The 12632-nt window shown below is 35.0% G+C and overlaps 1 protein-coding gene across 27 annotated transcripts; it reads left to right on the forward strand.

The window, feature by feature from the left end:
- Window positions 1-414: 414 nt before the first annotated feature.
- Window positions 415-4965, forward strand: LOC107466015 (uncharacterized). 27 transcript variants are annotated; one of them, XM_052253652.1, is made up of 10 exons: window positions 415-821; window positions 923-958; window positions 1084-1326; window positions 2055-2254; window positions 3197-3520; window positions 3741-3888; window positions 4133-4212; window positions 4335-4397; window positions 4483-4505; window positions 4746-4965. In XM_052253652.1, the coding sequence occupies exons 5-10, from the start codon at window positions 3467-3469 to the stop codon at window positions 4828-4830; spliced, it is 453 nt and encodes a 150-aa protein (XP_052109612.1). In that variant the 5' UTR covers window positions 415-821; window positions 923-958; window positions 1084-1326; window positions 2055-2254; window positions 3197-3466; the 3' UTR covers window positions 4831-4965. The 27 variants fall into 27 exon arrangements, 14 of the variants coding, with proteins under 14 accessions (XP_052109612.1, XP_052109610.1, XP_052109609.1 ...); XM_052253650.1 differs by lacking the exon at window positions 4483-4505 and adding an exon at window positions 4506-4567 and having other exon boundaries at window positions 4735-4965; XM_052253649.1 differs by lacking the exon at window positions 4483-4505 and adding an exon at window positions 4506-4567.
- The last annotated feature ends 7667 nt before the right edge of the window (window positions 4966-12632 follow it).

A 12632-nucleotide genomic window follows, 5' to 3' on the forward strand; every position in this document is an offset into this window, starting at 1 on the left:
TAAGATAAATAAAATATTTTAAAAAAATTAGTTCATATTGACTGAAAAATGTTATTCTCTAATATTATTCTTAAAATATTATTTATTATATTATTTATATCACTACAAAAAAAAGGTTTAAAATGGCATTTATATTATGGCGGTTTTAAAAAACTGCCATAATATTAAGATAATATGGCATTTTATGGTGCTGCCATAATTAATGTGCATAAAATGACTTTTTGGTGATTTTGGCGGTTTAAAACCGCCATTATTCGAAACCCATCATTAAAAAAAAGGCCCAAATAAAACCCTCCCCCAACAAAGAAAAACCTTAACGGTGAACCAAAAAAAGAAAAAGAAAAACCCTAACGCGCCCTGCCACCAAACCCGAAACGAAGATCTGTGCTCCAGGGACTGCTCCGGCGACGATCTGCTCCAGCGACGATCTTCTCAGCGGCGTTATCCTCTGACGAGATTGTGTGCTCTTTCCAACGATGATCTCCTCTGGCAGGTTCTCCTCCGGCGGCGCGTTCTCCTCCTGCTACAATCTTCGTGTGAGAGCAAGGTTGATATTCTTTCTCTCTCAATTTTCTACCGTTGTCGAAAATAACTAAAAGTTTGGAATGGAAAATCAAGTTGTAAAAACTTCATAAAACTATGAGATCTGTTGCGCAAGTGTTTCCTCCAACGATCTTCTCCAGCCGCGATCTCCTCCGGCGGTGATCTCCTCTATCAACGCTTCTCTTCCATTGATGAGATCTGTTGCGCAAGTGTTTCCTGCGGCATCGAGTTGTGTTCTGCGACTTCTCCATCTCCATCGAGCTTCGTTGAGCATCTAGGTTAGTATTCAAATTTGCATTATTTTCTTCTGTTTACTCATGATTTATAAATATGCCATGGCCTATGCTAACGATGACTATGTCTTTTTCTTTAATTCTAGGTTTTCGATTTTCTTCACTGTCAGAAGAAATTGGAGGTCAGGCATTCACTAAATTTTCTTCTACTTTTGTTTGTATGTATGCTAGATGCTTATGGATTATGATGATAGTAATTTTTTCATTAAAAAATAATTTTGCACAGTTTTTTTATAATATGTGTCAGAAACTTCGTCAAATTTAGGGGATGGAAATTCGCACGGTGTCAAAAGCACTGAGTAGGTTGGTGCTGCCTGAAGTGGAGGCAAGAGTGTCTGAGAAGAACGTCCTCATTCGGATCCATTGCAAGAAACACAAAGGAGTGTTGATGCACATTCTCAAGCTCATTGACAAACTCCATCTCTCTGTTGTTAACACCACTTCCTTGCCTTTTGGAACCTCCATTGTCGACATAACCATCACTGCCAAGGTACATTAACTAAATTAAACTCATCACGTTTACATTATTGAATAATTTATTATGGTTATTGCATCGCAACAAAAAATTATGGTATAATTAGTGGATATGATTTGACCCAAAACCTGGTGCTACATGTTCCACCAAAGTTCCTATGCTAGTTTTTTGTGTCTTCTATGTGTTTGTGTTTATGTTTATGAGAGAGAAAATAAGCAAGTTTTAGGAGGGAAAAAAGAAGGGTGCTATGGAGAGTTCTCTGGAGAGGGATAAGATGGTTATAACTTATAAGTGAATTGAATTGATGACATGGCTTTAATTTCCTTGGAGCGTGTCCAGAGGGTTCTCCAAGGTCAAATAATTAATTTAATTTACATGCGGGTTTTCTTTTTATTTATTTATTTATTTATTTTGAAGTCCAACTTTGGTGGCTTAAAGAATAAGCAGGTTTTTATTCATTAATTATATTTCCAATTTGTGACCAAAATGAGTGAATAATGTGAAATAGGGCTGACTTTCTAGATGAAAGTAATAGAATTTGTGTGTGCTTATCCCCTAACTATTCTGTCTTTCAAATGCGAAAAAAATGTACAGTGTAAAAATTAAAGAAAGACTAAAGGGTAGTTAGGGTAAAATGAGTTGTTGTCATGTGTTTGTACTTGGCATATAATTTTTTTTTTGTTTATAAATTTTGATTTTTTTTGTTTCTTTAATATTAAAAAGAGTAGAAATTGTGTTACCAGGTTCAATAGACAAATTATGGAGCTCATCTATGCGAGCATCACATCAATAGTTCTAAAATTGGAAGAAATCAGCAACAAGCCTATGCATCAAGTGCAGATCATCATGCAATTGAAAGAAAGGCTTAAATGACAAGCTAAAAATGTTCCTCTAGTAGAAAAGTGAATATTATGGGCACAAGAAGAACAATCACTTGTCTTTGGTGAGCATTGTTCATTGGTCCCTTGCTTCTATTGTTATGTGTCTAGAGCATTCAAATACTTTATTAGATTTGGATGGTTAAACGAGTTGATTCCTCATTTGTATTATTTCCATCATGAGCCCTGCAGATGCATGTAATATTTCTACATTACATATGTTCAATAATTCCTTAAGTTGCTTGCTTTCTCTATGCAGGAGGGATTGCTTAAGTTTGGTTCTGTGACCCAATAATTCCTTGGAAAAAGCCTTCTACATTCTGTTCTAATGTATTTGAGAATGATCATTGAGAAATCAGAAACACACTACATTTTTATTCGCCAATATAGCATTGGCCGGGCCCCTTTTATATGTAATGATTATCTATTCACCAGAAAAAGATAAAATAAAAAGTCTTAGAAGCATGAGGCATTATTTAACGGTTCCAAAGAAGTTTTGTCCATTTCAATTATTTTCCAATAACATGGGACCTTCTACATGTTATTATTACTGTGACTATCTATTACACCATAAAAAAATGAAATGACTAGGCTGCTTTTATTTTTTGATGGAATTGGCTTAATCTTTTTAATATTAGTGTAGTTGTTCATCTTTGTAAGTATAATTCTTTCATTTTTTGTAGCACTCTTCCAGTAGTTGAAAGTTAAATACTATCTTATATATATTGTAAGGTTGAAGCCTAAGCACTATTTTCGGTATTTTGATAATGTCCTTTTTGTTTTTGAGTTTTAGATCCAACTAAAACCAATATATCCTCCTTCCAATTTTAAATTGATATATTTGATTTCCTTTTTCTTAAGGAATTAGTCTAATAAATATGAATAAAAATAATATTTTTTTTTCTGATCATATTACTTATATACAAAAAAAATATTAGTTGAGTTATTAGATAAAAAAGTAATCATTGTCAGGATTTATGCATTATTATTTCTTATCTTGGTTGCAGGTTTGATATCAATTTCAATATTGTTGAGGATGAACATGGGTGCAATACAAGGGTCAATAATTTCGGTGTAGAACTGACACTCTTTTTAAGTGAAAAAAGAGTCCAATACAAAAAGATTGGCATCAAGATCACATGTTCTCAAGAAACTAAACCGTTGGGAAGTGCAGGCCCTTTGCTCTTGCTAGGGATAAGCTGATAGATGAATGAATGTGGTGAGTCATTTTTCATTTTCAACAATGATGTTACCAGTGAGTACGCACTTTTAAAGAGATGATCGAATTACACAAATCCCATGTTGAAGAGGCTTCCATAACAGTAACAAAGGTACCACTATGCATCCCCCCAAAAAAATAACAATGAAAGAAAAAGCTAATGCCTTTGATATTACAAGAACTAGATCATAGTGCACTGGAAGTGTGGAACTGAGGGAGTATTCACCATAAAAAATTTTGAGAATCAGAAGATAGCTAGATAGAAGAATCTGATATGTGTATTCTAAATCACTAAAGTGTTCTTAAACATTGAAGTGTGCTTATATACATAGAGGAGAAGCGTGTTCATCAAGCTGGTGCAAAGGGTAGAGGAGTCTTTATATACTTTGGACAAGAGAGAAAGAAAGAGAAGTACAATGGCAATGGCGAGCTCTAATTCTGCTAATATCTCTGCTATTCATCGATACCTCACAGTCACAGGTAACTGAAATTCTCTATTACTCAATTTTCTCTGTTTGTTTATTGCTACTGATAATTGAATGCAGGAAGAAGCAGCAGTGAAGGTTTCAAGGCGCGTGTGTCTAACGTGCATGTGTTCGAGTGCAGCTCTGTCTCTAATTGCAGCTGCACCAAATTCTTCACTAGTCACAATTTTTATTCTTTCTCCTCATCAACGCAAACATTTTTTAATTTTATGGATCTTAACAAGTGTTGTATATTTCAGATTTCTACAACTGGAATATAATCAAGGTTAGACACTGTGATGGTTCATTGTTTACTGGTGACATCGAAGCAGTGGATCCTGTAAGTATTGTAACATTGAAAATTTTGTTCTGAGAGATAAGATTTGTTATTTTGTAATTTCCATTCTGATGAGATTTGCACAACATGATAAATAAATTAGAAAACCAATGCGATTGCTTTAGATCTCTAATTCTAGCAGGAGCCAAAGCCAAATGCATTTCAGATGCTGGTTATTTCATCAATGTGTATGCTTCCTACTTGAACTTTTCTTATTGGCAACAATTCATTTTTCTTTTTTTATTTATAGATTTTGTCATGCCATCATTGTAGGTATTCTTTCTCATTTGTTTCAGGTATCTCCTCCATTCTCTTTATGTTTGATGCTCATTTGTTTCAAGTTTCTAATCTTCCTTAGGTATCTGCATTGTAAAGATCTTATATTAGGCTATTACTTTGTTTTCATTTATATATATAGTTTGGAATATTTTCTGTAAATACTCATCCGATATCATAGCATAGTGATACTCAACTTTTTTTAATAAACAAAATCTTTGTCCTTCATTTCTTGATAAGCTTTGGTAGTTTGGTTTCAGGCTACAAGGTAAAAGAAACAGCGAAGTTAGGTCTTGCCAGAGAAGCCTATTGAGATATACGAATTTGAAGGGTACTATATATTAGGTAGAGCCATCATAATTCAATAATTCATGATTTTTATGATAGAGATTTGATGTATCTTTAGCTACATGTTATGTATAGAATTAAAAAATCATGTTATATTTGATACTTTATTTGTATAGGAGTTATTACTTTCGATTTTCAATACTAAAATATTATGTATTATGTTTAATACTTTATTTGAGTTATGTAATATTTTGCTTGTAAGTTATGATTTCTTGTTATTGTGAAATTTTAAACAAAAAATTATTTGTTTAACGTAGTAAAAACGACGGTTAAAACTCGTGCAGATAAAAGTGTATGCTAATTTAAAAGATAAAAAAATGTTACTTTTATCCGGTAAAAACGACAGCTTGTAACTGTTATTTTAAATAATTAAAACGTCATTTTAACGTGGAAAAAACGGCGGTTTTTAACTACCATTTTTAAACAATAAATTCTGCTGTTTTAAACAATATGAAATGCCATTTTAACCAACAAAAAGATGTTATTTTATTTGAAAATAATGGCGGTTTGAACCGCCATTTTAACCCAACTCAAAAACTGCCATTTTAACCAGGTGATTGTGGCGGTTTGAAACCGCCGTTTTAACCAACAAAAAATGCCGTTTTATATGGAAATAACGGCGGTTTGAACCGCCGTTTTAACAAACAATTTTAATTTTGTCCTAAAATTTTTTTTATTTGTATCAAATACATCTTTAATAGTTAATTTTTCAAGAAATTTGATAGATATCAGTGGCTTAAAAAATAAAGTTAAATCTAGGTCTCTTTTAACTTTTTTTTTACTTTTTTTTTCAAATTGGATGAATCTTGTAATGTCTGTTGAGTCACTTCAAGTTAAAAAATAGGAGATACTTTTAATTTGTCTCTTGTCGATAGAAGAGCCAAAATATAATTGTGTGAAGGGATAGATACTACGAAATATTTCTAGTTATGAAAAGTAGGAGACGGTTTCGTTTTGTCTCTTAGAGAAAAAAAAACTAGAATCAGAACAGAGAGAGAAGTAACACAACGAAATATTCTGATTCAACTACCTTGTGCAATGTAGTCTCCATCACAATTATGATGGAATTTCACTATTTTTAACAAGATTACATTCACCAATTTTTCTAGAATTCAACCCAATCCTATCTAGGGCAAACCAAACTTCTACCAAAGTCAGATTTCACTAGAAACTCAACCTAGATTTATAACCACTAAGTGCTCACCCAACTTAACAAAAGAATCTCCTCAGGATCATGATAACAAAACAAAATTACATACAAAAGATTTCTGAAATAAATATTTAGATTTTTTTCAAGTCTAACTCTCTCTACTTTTTTTCACTCAATGGCTTTTTCTTATATTTCTCACAATAATGCCTTTTTTCATTGAAACAAAGAAAGATTAATTTAAGAAAATTGAATATTCAATTGAAAACTATGAAGGAGAAGAAGGCATAACTCTGTAAACTACGAAAACCAAATTTTGTACTCTCACTCTTTACTCCAATCCTTGGCCGTTTACCCCTTTAATAGAGGAGTAAAGTTTCCAAAACTTGAAACTTATCTTTAACAACTTGTTTGACTTCTTCTTCCCTAATATCAGCAACAGTAGCAGCGCAGAAGAGAGATAGAGTAGTAGTAGTGATTTAACAGTACATGCATCCATACCTTCCATCTTCTCTTTCATCCTTTTTCATATTGCTTCACATGCAAATCTAAGTCGTGTATCGAAACGTTGGCTCCAAATTTCTTTCTTGACCATAGATTTGTTGTAAAGCTCCATAACCTCCATTTGAATCGAATTTTTTATTCTGTGTATGCAAAAGCAGAATTTTTTTCAACAATTTTCAATGAAACACCAATATGAAAAGATTTCTTCTGATAAGCCTTTGGATGTGATCTTTGCTTTTAGCCCTAACTTGTTTGACTTTCTCTTTTTGCTTAGATTTGGTAACTGATAAACCGGTATTTTAAGGTTTATTTTGTACTGAGTCGAGTGGATTTTATCCATTATTCTCCCACTTATCCATATAAATTGCATGTTTTACATTTTCCTTCCTAATTTTGTGCTATGATTGAAAACATGCTTCTTTGGCTTTAAATTTGATAATTTTAATTCTCTCTTATTAACATTCGATGCCGTGATATGTTTGTTAAGTGTTTACAGGATTTATAGGGCAGGAATGACTTAGAGGATGGAAAGGAAGCATGCAAAAGTGGAAGGAACACAAGAAATCAAGTATTTTAGAATTTGGTAGCGACACGTACGCGTGGATGACGCATGCGCGTCACGACGCATACGCGTGACCAGGAATTTGTTCAAATGACGCGTATGCGTGACAGAGCATCACGTGCTGCAATTGAAGAAAACGCTGGGGGTGATTTTTGGGCTGCTTTTGACCCCGTTTCAGACCCGAAAATACTGATTAAAGGCTACAGAGTGAGGCTAGGAGGCATCATTCATTCATTCAATCAATCATTCACTTTACATTCACACACACATTAGGTTTTAGATGAAGTTTTCTAGAGAGAGAGGCTCTCTCCTCTCTCTAGGTTTTAGGATTTTTAGTCTTATTACTTCCCGATTTCAGATTTCTACCTTACTTTAATTTAGGTTTCTTCTACTTTTAGTTGTTCTAGCACTTTAGTTATCTACTTCCCTTGTTGATTCCTTTATTTTTCTAATTTAGTTTATGAGTTCATGTGTCACTCTCAATTTTCATTAATGAAATTTATGTTTCATGTTTCTTATTGTTCAATTACTTTATTATTGTTATTTCTTTGATTTGGTTATTCTGAGATTTTACTATGTCTTGTTAGTTTTCTATGTTTTTATTTTATGTCTTTCAAGTGTTTGATAAAATGCTTGGTTGGATTTTAAATTAGATTTTTATGTTCTTAACTTGGATTGATTAATTAGAGACTCTTGAGTTATCAAAATTCTTTTGTTGATTGGTGGTTGAAAATTGCTAGTTGGCTTAGCCTTCACTAAATCTAGTCTTTGATTAGGACTTGTGAACTTAAGTTGATTTTGCTCACTTGACATTCCTTCATTGTTAGATGTTAACTAAGTGAAAGCAAAAGGCAATTACCATCACAATTGATGATGATGATGATGAGGATAGGAATTTCAATTCTCAATCCTTGCTAGGACTTTTCTTAGTTGTCATTTTATTTCTTTGTTATTTACATTACTTGTCTCTTATCATAAAAACTTGAAAAATACTTTTCTCATAACCAATTATAAGTACACTTCCCTGCAATTCCTTGAGAGACGACCCGATGTTTAAATACTTCGGTTAATTTTATTGAGTTTGCTTAAGTGACAAACAATTTAAACATTGATTGAGGTTCAGTTGTCGGTTTAGAACTATACTTGCATCGTGATATTTTTGTAAAAATCTTTACCGATATTCTCCCTCCATCAAATTTTTGGCGCCATTGCCGGAGAATTGCAAACGTATGCCTTATTATTGGTTATTGTACATATTTACCTTTTGCTTATTTGTTAGTTTTAGGACTTTATTGCTTATTTTTACTAGCTTTTTTTATTTGCTACTATGTAATAAACCGCTATTTTACGGTTTATTTTGTACTGAATTGAGTAGATTTATCCATTATTCCCACACTTATTCATAGAATTCGCATGTTTTACATTTTCCATCCTAATTTTGTGCTATGATTGAAAACATGCTTCTTTGGCCTTAAATTTGCTAATTTTAATCCTCTCTTATTACCATTCGATGCCGTGATATGTTTGTTAAGTGTTTTCAGGGTTTATAGGGCAGGAATGGCTTAGAGGATGGAAAGATAGCATGCAAAAGTGGAAGGAACACAAGAAATTGAAGGAATTGCTAAGCTGTTAATCCTGATCTCTTCGTACTAAATTGATCATAACTTGAGCTACAAAGGTCCGAATGACGCGGTTCCAGTTGCGGTGAAAAGCTAACATCTGGGACTTCAAAATGATATGCAATTTGCCATAGTTACCTTGCAGTTAGGCGACGCGCACGCGTGGTATGACGCGTACGCGTGACCAGTGCGGCAGAGAAGCGACGCGTATGCGTGGGCGACACGTACGCGTGACTAGGATTTTGTCAAGCGACGCATACGCGTGACAAGGCGTCACATGCTGCAGATATCAGAAAATGCTGTAAGTGATTTCTGGGCTCGTTTTAGCCCAGTTCCAAACCCGAAAACACAGATTAGAGGCTGCAGAGTGGGGGAATCATTCATTCACATATTCATTCATAATTTTTAGGTTTCAGATGTAGTCTTCTAGAGAAAGTGGCCTCTCTCTAGGTTTTAGGGTTTCTCTTTCAATTTCTCCTTAGGTTCAGGTTTGATTTTACTTTAATTTAGTTTGCTCTTACTTTTATTTGTTCATGCACTTTAGTTCATCTTCCTCCCTTGTTATTTCCCTTTTTCGCCATTTTCATGTTTATGAGCTATTGTTACATTTGATTTCTTCTAATGCAATTTGTGTTTTTATGTTTATTTTTGCTCTCTTTAATTGTTAGTTATTGATGCTTGCAATTGGTTGTTTAGATTTATTTTCCTTATTAGTTTTCTATACTTTTATTTTATACCTTCCAAGTATTTGATAAAATGCTTGGTTGGGTTTTAAATTAGATTTTTTATGTTCTTAACTTGGATTAATCAATTAGAGACTCTTGAGTTATCAAAACTCATTTGTTGATTGGTAATTGAAGATTGCCGGTTAGCTTGAACTTCACCAAAGCTAGTCTCTCACTTTGAGTTGACTAGGACTTGTGAACTCAAGTTAATTGTATGCACTTGATCTTCCTCCCTTAGTTAGAGGTTAACTAAGTGAAGGCAACTCGCATTTACCATCACAATTGACAATGATAATGAGGATAGAACTTCTAATTATCAATCCTTGCTAAGAGCTTTCTTAGTTACTCATTTATTTTCTTGTTATTTACATTCCTTGTTTATTAAACTCAAAACCCCAAAAGATACAATCTCATAACCAATAATAAACTACACTTTCCTGCAATTCCTTGAGAGACGACCCCAAAGTTTAAATACTTCGGTTAATTTTATTGGGTTTGCTTAAGTGACAAACAATTTGAATTTGATTGAGGTTTAATTGTCGGTTTAGAACTATACTTACAATGCGCTTATTTTTGTGAAAATCTTTACCGACATTTTTCCTCTGTCACTATGCATTCTCACCCATTTGGCTATGAGTTTGGTTCAAATTAGGTTGTAGGGAATGAAAGCTACAATGAGAACATGCATCAAGGTTGGGACAATCAAAGGTGGGAGGAGCGTCAAGCTTATGGACAACCTCCATAGCAACAACCCTCTCCAATGTACTATGATCAAGAGCCATTTCAAGATGCATACCAATCCGACGATTATGGTGGACCTATTCGTGACAATCAACAACCACCACCATATGCCTATGAACCCCCTCCTCAATATAGCCCTCAACCACCATACTCACAAGCCCCACACTACCAAACACTTCTATATGACCCTAACCCATATCCACCATACCAACCACCTTATGAGCCAAATGAACCATACATAGAACCACCACAATTCCAACCCACTTACTCCCAAGAACTACCACCTCAATATACACCACCTCCAATATATGAAAATTTTCAACCATAAGATAAATTTTTCTTTCCACCACAACCTTCCATAAGGGAATGTCTATATCCATCAATCCAAGAGCAGTATGATCCTAATTATGTTAGCCAAGTGGAACAAGAGCCACAGAATCATTTTAAGGAAGCAATGGATCGATTTCAAGCAACCATCCATCAAACGGAGCGAGAGGAAAGCCGAAAAGCACATGAAGCTCTCATGGATAACAAATATCAACTTGAGAATAAGGGACGAGAGTGTGTTGTGCAACAAGTGAAAAAGATGGAGAGTGTTGAACTGCCATATCCTTATCATGATGAACCACTCTCTTATCATGAATATTTCTTCCCAAGAAATGAACCCTCATATCCACCCCAACTCCGATGGATGACACTCTTGGTGATCTTTTTCAAAGGCAAAGAGAGATGCAAAGGGAGGTACTAGAATTCACGACTGCCTTGACTGAGGTAGTAAGTCGCTTAGCTTCCAACTTTTGGACACTCAAAGTACCCCATGGCTACATGTGGAGAATCTAATGAAGAATGTAGCATGAAGGAAAGACTAGAAACTCCGGTGAAAAGTGAGGAATGTGACTTTGTATTGGGACAATTGGAGGAAGCCGTAATTTTTGAAGAGGAAGAAGTGGCTGAAGACTTAGGAGACGCGGAACCTCCATGGGAATCTAGAGTTGTAGAGTATTCCTCCAAGAAGTTTGAAATTAATGTTGAAGAGGGTAGTGCACAACCTCCAAGGCATGTGGTAGGAGAAATTGTTATCCCTTGGCATGGCTCCAAAAACTTGGTGCACAAAACCATGATTTACACGTCTCTTCACAACTTCGCACAGCTGACCAGCAAGTGCACTGGGTCGTCCAAGTAATACCTTACGTGAGTAAGGGTCGATCCCATGAAGATTTTCGGCTTGAAGCAAGCTATGGTCATCTTGTAAATCTCAGTCAGGCGGATTCAAATGGTTATAGAGTTTTGATAATTAAAAGCAAAATAAACATAAAATAAAGATAGAGATACTTATGTAATTCATTGGTGGGAATTTCAGATAAGCGTATGAAGATGTGTTATTCCTTCTGAATCTCTGATTTCCTATTGTCTTCATTCAATCATTCATACTCCTTTCCATGGCAAGCTGTATGTTGGGGATCACCGTTGTCAACGGCTACCTCCTGTCCTCTCAGTGAAAATGGTCCTCTACGGTTTCTGTACGTCTAATCAACTGTCGGATTTCTTGTCTCAGATGAAAAATACCTGGCACAGATACCGCATGGCTAATCAGCTGTCAGTTCTCGATCGTGTCAGAATAAGATCCAATGATCCTTTTACGTCTGTCACTACGTCCCACAGTCGCGAATACCACAGACAAGGTTTAGACTTTCTGGATCTTAGGAATGCTGCCAAATATTTCTAGCCTATACCACGAAGATTCTAATCTCAGATTTAGATGCCCATTGTCAGAGGAGAGTCGATGTAAATCGTTGATTAGAGACCCAAGAGATATACACTCAAGCGATTGCAGATAGAACGGAAGTGGTTGTCAGGCACGCGTTCATGAATGAGAGCGTTCATGAGTGAGAATGGTGATGAGTGTCACGGATCATCACATTCATCAGGTTGAAGTGCAAGTGAATATCTTAGAATAAGAATAAGCTTGAATTGAATAGAAGAACAATAGTACTTTGCATTAATACTCGAGGAACAGCAGAGCTCCACACCTTAATCTATGGTGTGTAGAAACTCCACCATTGAAAATACATAAGTGATGAAGGTCCAGGCATGGCCGAATGGCCAGCCTCCAGGTCTAAGCAAAAATGTTCCAAAGATGATCTAAAGATAATCCAAAGATGTCAAAAAGATCCCTAATACAATAGTAAAAGGTCCTATTTATACTAGACTAGTTACTAGGGTTTACAGAAATAAGTAAATGATGCAGAAATCCACTTTCGGGCCCACTTGGTGTGTGCTTGGACTGAGCATTGAAGCTTTCATATGTAGAGACTTTTCTTGGAGTTAAACGCCAGTTTTTATGCCAGTTTGGGCGTTTAACTAGAGTTTCTATCCTGTTTCTGGCGTTTAACGCCAGAATAAGGCAGGAAGTTGGCATTTGAATGCCAGTTTGTGTCATCAAAACTCGCGCAAAGTATGGACTATTATATATTGCTGGAAAGCCCAGGATGTCTACTTTC

The sequence above is a fragment of the Arachis duranensis genome, chromosome 9 (genome assembly GCF_000817695.3).
Source record: "Arachis duranensis cultivar V14167 chromosome 9, aradu.V14167.gnm2.J7QH, whole genome shotgun sequence".
NCBI lineage: Eukaryota > Viridiplantae > Streptophyta > Magnoliopsida > Fabales > Fabaceae > Arachis > Arachis duranensis.